This window comes from Cherax quadricarinatus, chromosome 31 (genome assembly GCF_038502225.1).
Source record: "Cherax quadricarinatus isolate ZL_2023a chromosome 31, ASM3850222v1, whole genome shotgun sequence".
NCBI classification, from domain to species: Eukaryota; Metazoa; Arthropoda; class Malacostraca; order Decapoda; family Parastacidae; genus Cherax; species Cherax quadricarinatus.
This window is the reverse complement of record NC_091322.1, coordinates 21324058-21341094: the sequence shown is the minus strand read 5'-3', so window position 1 is coordinate 21341094 and position 17037 is coordinate 21324058. Positions and strand designations below refer to the sequence as shown.

The following is a 17037-nucleotide window of genomic DNA, read 5'->3' as shown; positions in this document are numbered from 1 at the left end:
AACGATACATTTTAACGCAAACATTTTGTCTCAGCTAACGCTAAAAACTCGCCTAACGATATTCCTTCTCAGGTACCAATTAATATCGTTAGGTGAGGGTCCACTGTACTAGTTTTCTAACAGAGTTGTGGATGCATGAAACTGTAGGATGATCAAGGCTATGACTTTGGGCAGCTTTAAAAAGAGATTGGACAGATATATGAGTGGGCAGGGCTGGGTTTGATATGTGTCATTGGATATGGGAGTACATTTTTAGGTAGCTTTGGGTAGAGGTCATTTTGATAAGGACCTGCCTTGTATGGGCCAGTAGGCCTTCTGCAGTGTTCCTCCATTCTTACGTTCTTATATCCGGCCCTGCATCAATGACCTCCCAAACACATCTAATCTCCTTAAACCCATTTTATTTGCAGCTGACACTACTTATGTCTTCTCTCACTCAAACTCAACCATACTAACAGATGCCGTAAATGATTAACTGCTAAAAATATCTACTTGGATGACTAGCAACAAACTTACTCTCAATGTAGACTAAACCTACTTCATGCTATTTGGAAGCAGAGCTTCAAATGTACAGCTAAACATATTGATAAATGGTTCACCCATTTCAAGACAGACAGAGGGCAAATTTCTAGGTCTCCACCTTGACTGCAGTCTCAAACTTCAGACACACATACAACAAATATCCAAGAAAGCCTCCAAAACAGTAGGTATCCTTTCAAAGATATGGTACTATGTACCCCAATCAGCTCTTCTTGCTCTGTACCACTCTCTCCTTTACCCTTACCTCACCTATGGTATTTATGAATGGGGCTCAACCACAGAAAAATCACCTTAAACCTGTAATAGCCCAACATAAAGCTGCAGTGCAATTGATTCCTATCTCCTGCACTAGACAGCACACTCCACTGCTTTTCAAGAGTCTTAACTTGCTCAATATACAAAACATCCACACTTATTATTGTGCCTACTACATACACACAACACTACACTCAAATATAAACCCTCATCTCAAACTCCTCCTTGATAACTATACCAGAACACACAGCCATAATATGAGACACAGATCTCTCTTTGATATCCCTCGTGTCCATCTCTCCCTGTGTAAGAATGGTATACACAGTAAGGGCCCGAAGATCTGGAATTCATTGTCAGAACACATTAAAGGACCCCTGCCCTCAAATCAGTTTAAGGCTCTGCTTAGAAATCACCTCATCACCCAAAATTAACCAGACAAACTGTACTTAATACCTTCCAGATAGTCAAAAGCTACTCAAAAAACTTCTAAATAATTTAGGACTGCTCAACTGAAAATTGTTTCAGTTTCATTACTGCATATTGTGCTGAGGATTGCTCAACCATTTACTTATTACTTCAAAATTAGGATGTTAAATTTCATTGTTTTAAATAGTACTAAATTGTAATACATCATATTGTAAATTGTTTTAAACTGTTCTATTGTAATACTGTAATTTTTATAAACTACAGGTACCATCCGACTTACGACCAAGCCTGGTTCCGACCAACCAGTTATAAGTCAAAATGGGCGTAAATCAGACCTTACTACTAAATATCAGCATCACATTTTTGTAATGATTTTGTTTTATTGTTTTATTTTGGTATTTCATTTTTTACTTTACTTTTTATGCTGTTAATACTGTATTTTATACTGTAAGGTTTAGGATAAACACTGTACAACACAAACAGTTGTTTATTTCCCAGAAATTTGGCATACAAAACATGGTCGTAAGTTGAGTGGTCGTATGTCGAGCAGGTTGTAAGTCGGATGGTAGGTGTAATTTTTTTTATTTTTTTTTATTAACACATCGGCCGATTCCCACCAAGGCAGGGTGGCCCGAAAAAGAAAAACTTTCATCATCATTCATTCCATCACTGTCTTGCCAGAGGGGTGCTTTACACTACAGATTATAAAACTGCAACATTAACACCCCTCCTTTAGAGCACAGACAATGTACTTCCCATCTCCAGGACTCAAGTCTGGCCTGCCGGTTTCCCTGAATCTCTTCATAAATGTTACTTTGCTCACACTCCAACAGCACATCAAGTATTAAAATCCATATGTCTCCATTCACTCCTATCAAATATGCTCATGCGTGCTTGCTGGAAGTCCAAGCCCCTTGCACACAAAACCTCCTTTACCTCCTCCCTCCAATCTTTCCAAGGCTGACCCCTGCCCCACCTTCTCTCCACTACAAGTGTAATTCAATACTGTAATTATTCTCTACTGAACTTCTCTATTAGACTTATTAAAGCCATATAGTATTACCTAATAATACTCAATTCTCTTGTACTCACTGTAACTCATCTAATGACCATATGGGCTGTTATTGCCTTATTAATCTTAAGTTAATTTTAAGTTTGCCCGATATGCTCTGCATACAAAGGTGCTTTTGGCATGTACACTAAACTATTATATTCATTTGTACAGCCATGTGTCATGTCAAAATAAACTTATTAATTTTATTTATAACATTTTTAGTATGTTAAAAATAGAACTAGGCATTAAAACAATAAAAAAGTAAAATATACATACAGTACACTCATTACTTACCTTAAAATATTTGTAGTCCTAATGTAGGGTGAGAGGTGAGTATTTATTGTAGAAAGAGGAAGAAGAAGAAGAGTAAAGAATGGAAGAAATACAAAAGAAGTTCATTGTAAAGGGGTTAGTGATGAATTTCATCATCAAACAATCTCCAAGACTACATGTTTTGTCTATAAACTTGTATCTTATTGTGTACCCCATAGTACAAGATAGAAGTGCAGCAGCACTCAGAACAGGAAAACCAAGAAGAAAATGGATGAAACACAAAAGGAATTCACTGTAAAGGGGTTAGCTTGTAACAACAACAACAACAACAACAGTGATATATATATATATTTACTACAAGTACATGTACAAGGTATACAGACCTAGCTGACATCAATGACATACTAATAGTATATAGAAAGCCCCTTGTTATGCAGAGCATTTTGGGCAAATTAGGTCAGTTTTGTCCCAGGATGCGACGCACACCAGTCGACTAACACCCAGGTGCCCATCTTACTTATGGGGGAACATAGAGAACCGGTGTAAGGAAACACGTCCAATGTTTCCACCCCTTTGCCGTGAATTGAACCTGGACCCGTACTGTGTGCAACGACAACTCTTGCCACCAGGCCATGGCGCCAACTGTATGCGTACAGGAATTAATACACAATAATGAGCGTTCATCTGTGTTTACATTCTCGGAACATCTCTCATTTACTTGTTCTCTCTATGATTAAACTCAATGAACAAAGTAAGTCGATGGTAATAATAATATTATTATTATTAATCACTCTGGGATGCTTTTTGTGCCCATTATTTGTATGTTTACTTGAATAAACTGGCTGACTGGCTGACTGACTGACTGTGACTGACTGTGACTGACTGTGACTGACTGACTGTGACTGACTGTGACTGACTGACTGTGACTGGCTGACTGAGACTGACTGACTGTGACTGACTGGCTGTGACTGACTGTTTGACTGTGACTGGCTGACTGACTGACTGACTGTCTGACTGTGACTGGCTGACTGACTGACTGACTGTGACTAACTGACTGTGACTGACTGGCTGTGACTGATTGACTGACGGACTGATTGTGACTGACTGACTGACTATGACTGACTGACCGACTGTGACTGACTGACCGACTGTGACTGACTGACTGACTGACTGACTGACTGACTGACTGACTGACTGTGACCGACTGGCTGTGACTGGCTGACTCTGACTGACTGACTCTGACTGACTGACTCTGACTGAATGGCTGTGACTGGCTGACTGACTGTGACTGACTGACTGTGACTGGCTGACTGACTGACTGACTGACTGTGACTGATTGTGACTGGCTGTGAATGACTGACTGTGACCAACTGTGACTGACTGAATGGCTGTGACTGGCTGACTGACTGACTGACTGTGACTGACTGTGACTGACTGACTGACTGTGACTGGCTGTGACTGACTGTGACTGACTGACTGTGACTGGCTGACTGACTGTCTGACTGACTGACTGACTGACTGGCTGTGACTGACTGACTCTGACTGACTGACTCTGACTGACTGAATGGCTGTGACTGACTGACTGACTGACTGACTGTGACTGACTGTGACTGACTGACTCTGACTGACTGACTGTGACTGACTGTGACTGACTCTGACTGGCTGTGACTGACTGTGACTGATTGTGACTGACTGACTATGACTGACTGTGACTGGATGACTGACTGTGACTGACTGTAAGTGGCTGGCTGGCTGGCTGGCTGCCCGACCGACCGACCAGCCGACCGACCGACTGACCGACTGATCGACCTACCGACCGACCTACCTACCGACCGACCTACCTACCGACCGACCGACCGACCGACCAACTGACCGGCCTGGCTTGACCTGACCTGACCTGATCTGATCTGACCTGATCTGATCTGATCTGACCTACTTACTTACTTACTTACTTACCTTAGTTATTGGATACCAACTGACTGATGGAGCGAGACTGAGAAAGGGTGATGTGAGATGAGATGCTTGATGCTGAGATGCGCTGCCGTTTCCATGACCAAAGTTCTCGTACAGCTTACAAAACCTACTGGTTGGAGAGCTGGTCGTAAATCTGAGCAGTTGTTGAACAGGTAGGTCGGTAAGTGAGGAGTATGTGTATGCAGTCCTAGCTGTAGCCACATCCACTTGCACACATTGTGACAGTGAGTAGAAAGAGAACACGGCCAGTCAGGTCCAGATCACGTATTGTACACGACTCATACGAATGTTGAGTTGCAGCTAAACTGAGTGACATTTAATCCTTAAAGTGTCCAAACATAGATCTACATTGATGTGCGTAGTGCTCTGAACATAGATCTATGTATGTCCGATTTTGCATGCTTTCAGATGGAGAAAATCAAGGTTGGAGCGCTATGCACGTCAACGTAGATCTGCGTTTGGACAGTTTAAGGGTTAAAGACAAAAATACTGCCAAGCACAAGAAAACTGAGGAAATATTCAGTAACAGAGACAAACAATGCAAATCAAGAACCCCCATTGAAATAAGGCACTTCGACTTTTTTGGGGTTATCCTAGTTAATTTACACACATTTTACTATCTGTGATAATTTGTGGAGCTATATTTATGTTGACCTGTACCTAAATAAACTTACTAATTTCAAATCATAAGAGATGATGTAAGAAGAACAGAGGTAAACAGTCTTATTCACCATAAAATATATGCAGTAGAACCCCCTTGTCCACTGATTCAGTATCTGTGGTTCCAGTTATCCACGATTTATGGTGGCCTAAAAATACCTGTTAATTTTGCATAATAATGGCCCCAAAGAACAAAAATATTAAAGGTGGAAGCTCTTCAGGGCCAAAGAGAAGTCGTGAAGTGCTTCCCCATCGGTTTAATTAATAAATTTTGCACTTATTTTGCATAATTTATCAATTAAACTTTATAATAAATATGCATAGAACTTATATGTAAGGTTTGCTGCTATCCATGGCTTCGGTATCCATGGCAGGTCCTTGGAACATATTCCCTGTGGATGCAGTGGTCCTACTGTATACAGCCTCTCCTCACTTAGCGATGTACTTGTTTACTGATGACTTGAACTTACAACGGGTTGTCTCACTAATATGCATACCTAAATAATGTAGTATATTAGAGCTGATTTCCTCTCTTCTGTTTATTACAATATACAGTGCACTACTGTATAAACATTTAAAAAATATACTAAAAATGTTATAAATGGTGCAAAGGTGGCATTAAAACAATATCAAAGATGTTGACACTAACCCATAACCATTACAGTATGCTTCTTGCTTAGTGATGAATTCATTTACCAACATGGTCTTAGGACCGGAACTCTGTCATTAAGTTAGGAGAGGCTGTATATGTAAATATATACAGTGGACCCTCAACCAACGCTGGCATTGTTTAATGATAAAGTTGCCTAACGATGTGGTTCTGCGTAAAAGTATTGGCTCGACCAATGGTGAAAAACTTGGGTAACAACGTTCGTCCCAGATGCGTCCGCCTGTCCATCCAGGCTGAGCGCGCCTCAGCTACCCTGCCTTCAGCTAGTGTGCCATTGTTTACAAGCCACTGTGGTCAATTCCACGTGTACCTGCAATACATTTTGTATTCCAGTGGGCCCCAAGAAAGCTTTTACCAATCCTGTGGTAAAAAGGGTGAGGATTACAATGATATTGAAGAACCAGATAATCACAAAGTATGAGAGCGGAGTGCGTGCCTCTGAGCTGGTCAGGTTGTATAACAAATCCCAATCAACCATCGCTACTATCTTGGCCAACAGAAAGGCAATCAAGAAAGCTGTTGTTGCAAAAGGTGCAAGTATGTTTTCAAAACAAAGATCACAAATGCTCTAAGATGTGGAGAGACTGTTGTTGGTGTGGATAAATGAAAACAATCAGGAGATAGTATTTCTTAGTCAATAATATGTGAAAAGGCAAGGCAGTTGCATGATGATTTAATTAAAAAAAGCCTGCAGCTAGTGGTGATGTTAGTGAATTTAGGGCCAGCAAAGGTTGATTTGAGAGATTTAGGAATCATAGTGACATACACAGTGTAATAAGGCATGGTGAGGCTGCCAGTTCTGACAAAAAAGCGGCTGAAAAATACGTGCAGGAATTCAAGGAGTACACAGACACTGAAAAATTAAGACCCCAACAAGTGTTTAATTGTGACAAAACAGGTCTGTTTTGGAAGAAAATGCCAAACAGGACCTATATTACACAGGAGGAAAAAGCACTGCCAGGACACAAGCCTGTGAAAGACAGGGTAGCTCTCATGTTTTGTAGTAATGCTAGTGGGAATTGTAAAGTGAAGCCTCTACTTGTGTATCACTCTGACTGATGGAGTGTTCAAGAAAAACAATGTCATCAAGGTTAATTTGTGTGTGATGTGAAAGGCAAACAGTAAGGCATGGGTCACTAGGGGCATTTTCTATGGTTCGGTTCTATCATGTGTTTGGCCTCACTGTGAAAAATTACCCTCTGGAAAATAAATTGGACCTCAAGTACCTCCTGGTATTAGACAATGCTCCTGTTCATCCTTCAGACTTGCCAGAGCGAATTGCAGGGGACTTGAGTTTTATAAAAGTGAAGTTTTTGCCTCCTAATACCACTCCTCTCCTCCAGCCCATGGACCACCGGGTCATTTCAAATTTAAAAAACCTGTACACCAAAACAGTGTTTCAAAAGTGCTTTGAAGTGACCTCAGACACTCAGTTGACCCTAAGAGAGTTTTGGAAAGATCACTTTAGTATCCTTAATTGCATAAACCTTATAGGTAAGGCTTGGGAGGGAGTGACTAACAGGACCTTGAACTCTGCTTGGAGGAAATTGTGGCCAGAATGTGTACAAGAGAGGGATTTTGAAGGGTTTGGGGGTAATGCTGAGAAGCCTATGCCAGTTGTGGAATCTATTGTGTCATTGGGGAAGTCCATGGGGTTGGAGGTTAGTGGGGACGATGATGAAGAACTAACCACTGATGAGCTGCAAGAGCATCTGCAACAGCAAGAGACCACAACTAAGGAAATTGCTTCAGAGGAGGGAAGAGAGAGATGGAGGAAGTTGCCTTCTTCAACGATTGAGGAAATTTGTGCAAAGTGGATTGACATGCAAACCTTTATGGATGAAAATCACCCTGACACAGCTATTGCAAGCCATGCTGGTGACTTTTACAATGACAATGTTGTGGCCCATTTTAGGAAAATCTTAAAGGAACACCACGTACAGAGCTCTATGGACAGATTTTTGGTGCGACTTAGGTCCAGTGACTGTCGAGTTGTTCGCAGTGGCATTAAAAAAAGAAGGGTAGTAACCCCGGAAAAGGACTTGGTACCTAAAGTCCTAATGGAAGGGGATTCCCCTTCTAAAAAATAATACACCTCCATGTCTCCTGCTCCCATCTGATCGCTCACCTGTAAATCTTCAATAAAGGTAAGTGTCATTTATTTTTCATGTATTTATTGTGCATGTATCTTTGTTTTTCTGTGTAGAAAAATGTATATTTCATGTTAATTTTTTTTTTTCAGACTTTTGGGTGTCTGGAACGGATTAATTGGATTTCCATTATTTCTTATGGGGAAAATTACTTCAGCTAATGATAAATTCAACTAAGGACAAGCTCTTTGGAGCAGATTAATATCGTTGGTCTTGGGTCCACTGTACATATATTCAGCACAGTAATATGAATGCATATTCTGTATATTAAATAAGTTCAGGATTTTGAAGAGTAGGGAGTGTGGTGTCTGGCACTAGAATGGGTAATTATCTGCACAGTGGCTTTTGTTGAGTTATTAATTGATTTAGGTGATTTAACATAGTAGACCCCTAGGCACAAATAACATAGGTAAGGTAAGGATGAATTAGAGAGTAGTACAGGAGGCCCTCCACATTTATTTATTATTTATTTATTTATTAATTTGAATATGATACAGAGAAGTACAAGGAATACAATTTTTAAAGTGCAGCATGCCAAAGCCCCTTGTATGCAGAGCATTATGGACAGGCTTAAAATTAACTTGCGATTAACTAAGCAATGATATATTCAGTGGTACAAAAATTATTGTAAAACAGATAACAATTTAGTACAAATGAGTATTACAAAGACAGGTCATATGGTCATTTACTGTGTTGCTGTGTAATCAGTAGAATGGAGTATTCTGTTAGGTAATGAAGTTAAATAGTAACAAAGTTTGATTGGGTCACAGGTTGACATTTATGAGATACAATAATGAGATACATATATGAGATACAATTTATGAGATACAATTATTCAGTATTTATTTAGTTGTGGGTGAGTAAGTGATTTTTGAGAAGAGACTTGAATTTATAAACAGACAGTGTTTCTTTTATATTCACAGGTAATGAATTCCAGATTTTAGGGCCTTTTATGTGCATTGAGTTTTTACATAGCGTGAGATGGACACGAGGAACATCAAAGAGTGATCTGTGCCTTGTGTTATGGTCATGTGTTCTGTTGAGGTTGGTAAGGAGATGTTTGAGGGGAGGGTTTATGTCAGAGTTAAGTGTTCTATGTATGTAGTAGGTACAGTAATAAGTATGGATGTTTTGTATTGTGAGTAGGTTTAGAGTTTTGAATATTGGTTGAGTGTGCTGTCTGTTGTTGGAATTTGTTATCATTCTGACTGATTTAAGTCATTAGATAAGAGGATGGTATCAGGATCAATGCTTGTTATCATAAGATTTATAGTGAATCTATAGTTAGAATTAAGTATAAGACAAAGTAAATATTCTAAAGCTATAAAATAGCACCTGAATTATTTTAACAAATGTAAAAAATATGAGCTAAGGTAGCTCTTTAAAGCTAAAATAAAGGAGACAATATAAAAGGGACTAAAATAATTTGTGGTGAACAAAAAAGTGGTAATCAAATAAATGAATATAATGGCAAAATAATGAGCTTATTATACTTTAGCACCTGAGAATAGCACCTTGATTATTTTAACAATTGTGAATATATGAACTAAGGTTGTTATATAAAGCTAAAATAAATGAGAAAAAAAATATAAGAGACTAAATTAAGTAATGGTAAACAAAGTTAAAATGACAGATAGTCACTATGATATAATATTGATTTGGGAGTAAGATCTGATTTGTTATATATAATAAGTTGAGCAATATATTGTACTATAAAAAGTAAAAAAGATAATATGAGGTAGTTGGTACTAGTTAGCAAAAGATAGTTAATGGCCTTGAACAATGATATAATTGAAATATACACTAATTGCACACACAATATAGTTACTAAGATATGAAAATAATCTTAGAGTAGGATTTGCCTTATAGCATAAAGGCATAAAGTTTGAGCTGTTAATATCACTATAGGAATATTTTTTGAGGTAGTTGGTACTAGCTAGTGAGGGATGGTAAAGGAATTGCACAGTAGTGTAGTAGGAACATACACTAGTTAGTTATTTGTAGTTAGGGAGAAAAGGGAAAATTTGGTAAGATTATTAGAGAATTTAAACAGGGCTTAAGTAGGAAAGAAAAAGGTAATACAGATATTAATAAAGAGTAGGTATCCTATTAACAAATAATAATTTGTGAATAGGGAATCTGGGAAAATAACACAAATAGGGTCACACAAAGAACTGTGTGGGACACATAGGATAATGAGGTAGTAAAATACTATCTTGGAGGTGATAGTACAGGGATTAGTTCAATAATGACATAGTAACATACACTAATGTAGTAAGAAATTGGTCACTAATATCAGTCAGACTCTGTAATGTTTGCATCATGAAGGAAGATTGCTAGATCATTTTCATTTGTAATATAGTACACACGGCCTACATTTGTTTTTCTTACTAGAATTTGTCCATCACGTACAAAGCACTGATGAATTTTATCATTATTCTCACGTTTTAGTTTTCTCACTCTGTACAGGAGGTTCTGTCGTTTTCTTGTGAGACTCATTTATGTATATATCTTTTTTTGCTTTGATAGATGAAATTATTAGATCTTTTTTCCTGTCTTGTGTGTGAAATCTAAGCATAACACTTTTTCTACTTTGGTTCCCTAGTAACCGCGATTCTTTTATTTCCGACACTGGTACATTAACATGTAGGTGGTCACGTATGATCTGGAGAGTTGTATCTTTGCAGTTGGAATGGTTTAATTTGTTGGGAAAGAGTGGAGTGTTAATTACTACTGCATCAGATAACTTGTCTTGCTCTGCCTTATCATCTTGGTTAGCAAAATAATTGTTCAATTGTGTATCCATGTTTATTTTCCAGTCCTTGACGGCATTATCAATCTTCGTGTTCAGGGAAGTTATTTGGTCTGAGTGACTGGCAATGACTGATGTTAGCTGTTGTTCAAGGTTGTCGAGCTTATTCTCAAGGTGAAGTAACTTAGATTCATGGTTTGATATTGTTGCACAGAGAGACATATTTTCAGCACGAAGATTCAGGGTATCCGCCGTTAGGGTGGTGATGTAGTGCTTTAGAATGTCAGCATCATTAGTCATACCTGGGAGCATATCAGATGGGTTAAATCCTATGAAGGTAGTAGAGGTAGAGAGGGAGTCAGTCACGGTCGGTGTTGTTGTTGTAGCGTCAGCTTGGTTGGGTGTTGAGGGTGAGTCGGCCATGTTTGTTGTTGGTGATGCATCGCTCTGGGTTGTAAGGGAGGTGGATGATGCACCGGCGTCCTGCTGGGTCATCGTATGGAATAGTCGATTTCTAGGTGCTGCTTTGCTGGTCTTAGTGCTGTTTCTTCTATTAGTTGGTCTCATAGTAGTACAGGAGTTGCTGTGGTTAGATGAAGAAACTAAGATAGTTAAGAGCTTGGAGTTGGTAGTCGTCTGGCAGCGGGGTTGTGCTCGGAGATGGAGGGGCAGTCTTCACTTCAATCCGTAGTTTATTGATTTGTAGGTATCACTGTTGATTGTCTTGGGTCATGCTGGGTTCTACGTACGTTAGTGCAGTTAAGAGTGCAATTAGGCCATCATAGAAGCGTTGGTGGGCTCTGCAGGTGAGAAAAATAACAGAGCTTGCTGCCTCTGCTGCCACTGCCGCTTGCACATTCACGAGGGTTAGGGGATCAAGAACCTCGTGAATCTTGAAAATTCATGAATGTTTTGTACGCAAATGTGTTGTAGGGAAATACAGTGGACCCCCGCACAGCGACTTTAATCCGTGCAAGAGGGCTCATTGTTATGCGAAATGATCGGTATGCGAATGAATTTTCCCCATAAGAAATAATGGAAATCAAATTAATCCGTGCAAGACACCCAAAAGTATGAAAAAAAAAAAAATTTACCACATGAAATGTTAATTTTAATACACACAAACTGAAAAAGGCATGCACAATTACATGACACTTACTTTTATTGAAGATCTGGTGATGATTGATGGGATGGGAGGAGGGGAGAGAGAGTGTTAGTGTTAAGAAGGGGAATCCCCTTCCATTAAGACTTGAGGTGTCGAGTCCTTTTCTGGGGTTACTTCCCTTCTTCTTTTAATGCCACTAGGACCAGCTTCAGAGTCACTGGACTTCTTTTGCACAACATATCTGTCCATAGTGGCCTGTACCTCTCGTTCCTTTATGACTTCCCTAAAGTGTTTCACAACATTGTCAGTGTAATAATCACCAGCACGGCTTGCAATAGCTGTGTGAGGGTGATTTTCATCCATGAAGGTTTGCACTTCAAGCCACTTTGCACAGATTTCCTTAATCTTTGTAGTAGGCAATTTCTTCAATTTCTCTCTCCCCTCCTTCGAACCAGTTTCCTCAGGTCTGGCCTCTTGCTGTTGAAGTTGATCTATCAGCTCATCAGTGGTTAGTTCTTCATTGTCCTCCTCCACCAACTCTTCCACATCATCCCCACTAACCTCCAACCCCAAGGACTTTCCCAATGCCACAATGGATTCCTCAACTGGCATAATCCTCTCAGGGTTAGCCTCAAACATTTCAAAATCCCTTTTGTCTACACATTCTGGCCACAGTTTCTTCCAAGCAGAGTTCAAGGTCTTCTTAGTCACTCCCTCCCAAGCCTTACCTATAAGGTTTACACAATTGAGGATATTAAAGTGCTCTCTCCAAAACTCTCTTAGAGTCAGTTGAGTTTCTGAGGTCACTACAAAGCACCTTTCAAACAGAGCTTTTGTGTACAGTTTTTTGAAGTTTGCAATAACCTGCTGGTCCATGGGCTGCAGGAGAGGAGTGGTATTAGGAGGCAAAAACTTCACCTTAATGAAGCTCATGTCCCCATAAAGTTGCTCTGCCATGTCTGTAGGATGACCAAGGGCATTGTCTAACACCAGGAGGCACTTAAGTTCTAATTTCTTTTCAGTTAGGTAATCTTTCACATTGGGGGCAAACGCATGGTGTAACCAGTCATAGAAAAAGTCCCTAGTGACCCATGCCTTACTGTTTGCCCTCCACAGCACACACAAATTCTCCTTGAGGACATTCTTTTGCCTGAACGGTCTGGGAGTTTCAGAGTGATACACTAATAAAGGCTTCACTTTGCAATCACCAGTAGCATTGGAACACATCAACAAAGTAAGCCTGTCTTTCATAGGCTTATGTCCTGGGAGTGCCTTTTCCTCCTGAGTAATGTAGGTCCTGCTTGGCATTTTCTTCCAAAACAGGCCTGTTTCATCACAATTAAACACTTGTTCAGGTTTCAGTCCTTCACTGTCTATGTACTCCTTGAATTCCTGCACATATTTTTCAGCTGCTTTGTGGTCCGAACTGGTAGCCTCACCATGCCTTATCACACTATGTATGCCACTACGCTTCTTAAATCTCTCAAACCAACCTTTGCTGGCCTTAAATTCACTCACATCATCACTAGTTGCAGGCATTTTTTTAATTAAATCCTCATGCAACTTCCTAGCCTTTTCGCTTATGATCGCTTGAGAGACGTTATCTCCTGCTAGCTGTTTTTCATTTATCCACACCAATAAGAGTCTCTCAACATCTTCCATCACTTGCGATATCTGTTTCGAAAACACAGTTAAACCTTTGGCAAGAACAGCTTCCTTGATTGCCTTTCTGTTGCCCACAATAGTAGTGATGGTTGATTTGGGTTTCTTGTACAACCTGGCCAGGTCGGCGACACGCACTCCACTTTTATACTTATCAATGATCTCTTTCTTCATCTCTATAGTAATTCTCACCCTTATTGCTGTAGGGTTGGCACTAGAAGCTTTCTTGGGGCCCATGGTCACTTATTTTGCAGATAAAATCACCAAAAACACTGTAATAATACGAAATGTTTTGATTGTATGCTTGGATGTTACCGCGGAGGCTGGCTGGTAAACAATGCCACCGGCGGCACATGTGAGGCTGGCTAAGGGCGCACATTGGACGCGTCTCGGACGAAGAGTGGTGAGCGGGTTTTTGAGCGGTATGCGAGGCAAAATTTTTGCGATAAAAGCGAGCGGTATGCGGATTGTACGTTATGTGATGCCGACGGTATGCGGGGGTCCACTGTATAATTATACTGTACTGTAGCATTCACAAATGTTTTGATGCTCAAATATATTGTAGGGAAATATAATAATAGCATTTACTTAGCCTAACAATACTGTTCCTTAACCTACTGAACCACAAACAATCATAAAACACATGAAAACACCATAAAATATTGTATATACATGTTATGGTTTAATAAACAATGAACAAACAAAACACTCACCACTCGTAAGGTTGGGCAGATGCACTCTGACAACTTGTGATGACAATGACGATGATGATGGTGATGATAGTTAACCATGCAGTTACTGATGACAGTTGAATGGAGGTGATTATATGGAATGTAACTGCATGGCATGATGAGTCTAGTGTGTAGATTCTAACTCTTCACTGCCAGCGTCACTGCTGACATCGCTAGAGTCAGAGTTAGCAACGGAGTCAGATTCTGCCATGGGTTAAGGTTCAGGTGTGGCAGTAGGGGTAGCAGCAGGGGTAGGGGTAGCAGCAGAGGTAGGGGTGGCAGCAGGGGTAGTGGCAGACTTCCTTGTGAAGAACATTGTGATGGGCAACTGAGACCATTTCCTCTTCATATCTACAAACAGATTTTTGTTGGGAATTATGCTCCTATCAATGTCGCTCATCACCTTCAAAGCTCTCAACATCGATGGGTCTGTGTTGTAAAAAAATTGTTTGAGCTGTGGTGTCATTCTTGTCACTTGCCCTAGTTTTTCAAGGGTGAGGGCTTGATGTTGATTGGCCTCAGCAGCACTCTCCTCTTCTTCATCATCACTCTGCCTGCACAATCTCCAACAATTCTTCATCATTTAGGCGCAGTGCATGTTCTTAACCAGTTCTCTCACCTCACACTCCCATATCCTTGAGCCTTTCACCACCAACTAGCCTTGCTAACTCCACAGTCATCCTCACGGCTTTGTTAACTTCATCCTGAGGACCAAATCCAAATAATTTTCCAATGACAGAATTTCTCAAATAACCTGCCCTACACTTGTCTAACAATTTCACCTTCTCCTCCAGATTCATGACTTTCTTTGAGCGCTTAGGGGTTGGCTCATCACTAGCGGTTGCTGTTCACTTGGGGGCCTTACTTGCACCACCACACAAACACACGTGTATGGTAGGATGTGAACAGTAACTGGACACGACCGATGCGAACAGTAACTTGACAATGACTGAGTGATTGGCAGACTGGTGGGCTGCCGGTTGAGGGGGTAAGAGGGAGGGTAGTAGGGACTCGGCGGGAAGTGTTTTCCCATACTTTTCTCCTGCATTTGTTTGGTAAATATGATTGGGCGGCTGGCCATTCATGAATGTTTGAAGCTCATGAAAGTGGAACTTGCAAAAGTTGAGGGCTAGCTGTACAGTGTAAGTAGTGCAGTTTGAGGAGGGTAGTACTTCTCTGGATGGATTTCCATAGAGCTTTGATTCGATGGTTTAGTTTTTTATAAGTTTTATAGTAACTTGACTGTGTAAGTACAGTGGACCCCCAACTAACAATATTATTTCAATCCAGAAGTCTGTTCAGGTGCTGTTATAGACCGAATTTGTTCCCATAAGGAATATTGTGAATTAGATTAGTCTGTTTCACACCCCCAAAAATACACCTACAAAAGCACTTACAAAAATACACTTACATAATTGGTCGAGTTGGGAGCTGATCATTAGTCGGGGGTCCACTGTATATGGTAAACTTAATATTAAGTTAAACTAAAATCTCATGTGCTTTTAACAGGAAAATTAATTGGCCGATTCTATGACGAAAAGGGTGAACCAACATCACAGTACTATGATGCCCAGCGATGGATTTCCGAAGCCTACCGTCAAAGAGAAAGTGAGAATAAAGAGAAAAAGATGTTTCCACCGTGTAACTCAGAGTGGACTCCCGAGTCAGGAGCAAGACTCTGGTGCACCAACAGAAGGTATGAAGTATCATTCCCTGTGTGGTAACATTTTTAAATTGATGCCTAAAGGCATTATAAGAAGTACAGTATGGTTCTGTCATTCCTTGCTGAACAAAAGAGATGAATTTCACCTAAACAGGTTGCTGAGTGACATTATGTTAAACTGACTTTCCAATAAACCCATGAAATTGCTAGAACAAACTTCAGTAGACTGTTGTTTAACATGGTTTTGTTAGGCATGTTTTGATTATAGCACTACTGAAGAATTGTGGCATATTTTTGTATAACACTTTGTAAAACTAACTTAGCACGGTTCAGTTTGTGGGAGGGGAAAAAATTTGGAGCGTTGCCCGCCTGGATACACTCTGTCTGGCTTTGGGTTAGACCATTGAGCCAACGGGGGAGATGTACCACCATCCCTCGGCACTCTCCGCCACCCACACCACCCTCCACCACTCCCATCACCCTTGTCCAAGCTTTGGGTTCATAAGTGTGTAGGACCATCCTCTGCTCGGTAAATATGAGTTTGTTTGATGACTGACTAACAGATTTACTGACTTACTGACTTACTTGACTGACTGACTTGCTGACTGATTGACTTACTGACTTGACTGACTTACTGACTGATTTACATAAGAACATAAGAAAGGAGGAACACTGCAGGAGGCCTGCTGGCCCATACTAGGCAGGTCCTTTACAATTCATCCCACTAACAAAACATTTGCCCAACCCAATTTTCAATGCCACCCAAGAAATAAGCTCTGATGTGAAAGTCCCACTCAAATCCAACCCCTCCCACTCATGTACTTATCCAACCTAGATTTGAAACTACCCAAAGTCCCAGCCTCAATAACCCAACTAGGTAGACTGTTCCACTCATCAACTACCCTATTTCCAAACCAATACTTTCCTATGTCCTTTCTAAATCTAAACTTATCTAATTTAAATCCATTACTGCGGGTTCTCTCTTGGAGAGACATCCTCAAGACCTTATTAATATCCCCTTTATTAATACCTATCTTCCACTTATACACTTCGATCAGGTCTCCCCTCATTCTTCGTCTAACAAGTGAATGTAACTTAAGAGTCTTCAATCTTTCTCCATAA

At 40.2% G+C, this 17037-nt stretch overlaps 1 protein-coding gene across 1 annotated transcript in view; it reads left to right on the top strand.

The window, feature by feature from the left end:
• Positions 1 to 15985, top strand: part of LOC138853474 (neuferricin) — an 86562-nt gene extending 70577 nt beyond the window's left edge. Inside the window, exon 3 of the mRNA XM_070090246.1 lies at positions 15762 to 15985. Coding sequence (XP_069946347.1) covers positions 15762 to 15976 — 215 coding nt within the window. The 3' untranslated portion in view covers positions 15977 to 15985. The remainder of the gene's footprint in view (positions 1 to 15761) is intronic.
• The last annotated feature ends 1052 nt before the right edge of the window (positions 15986 to 17037 follow it).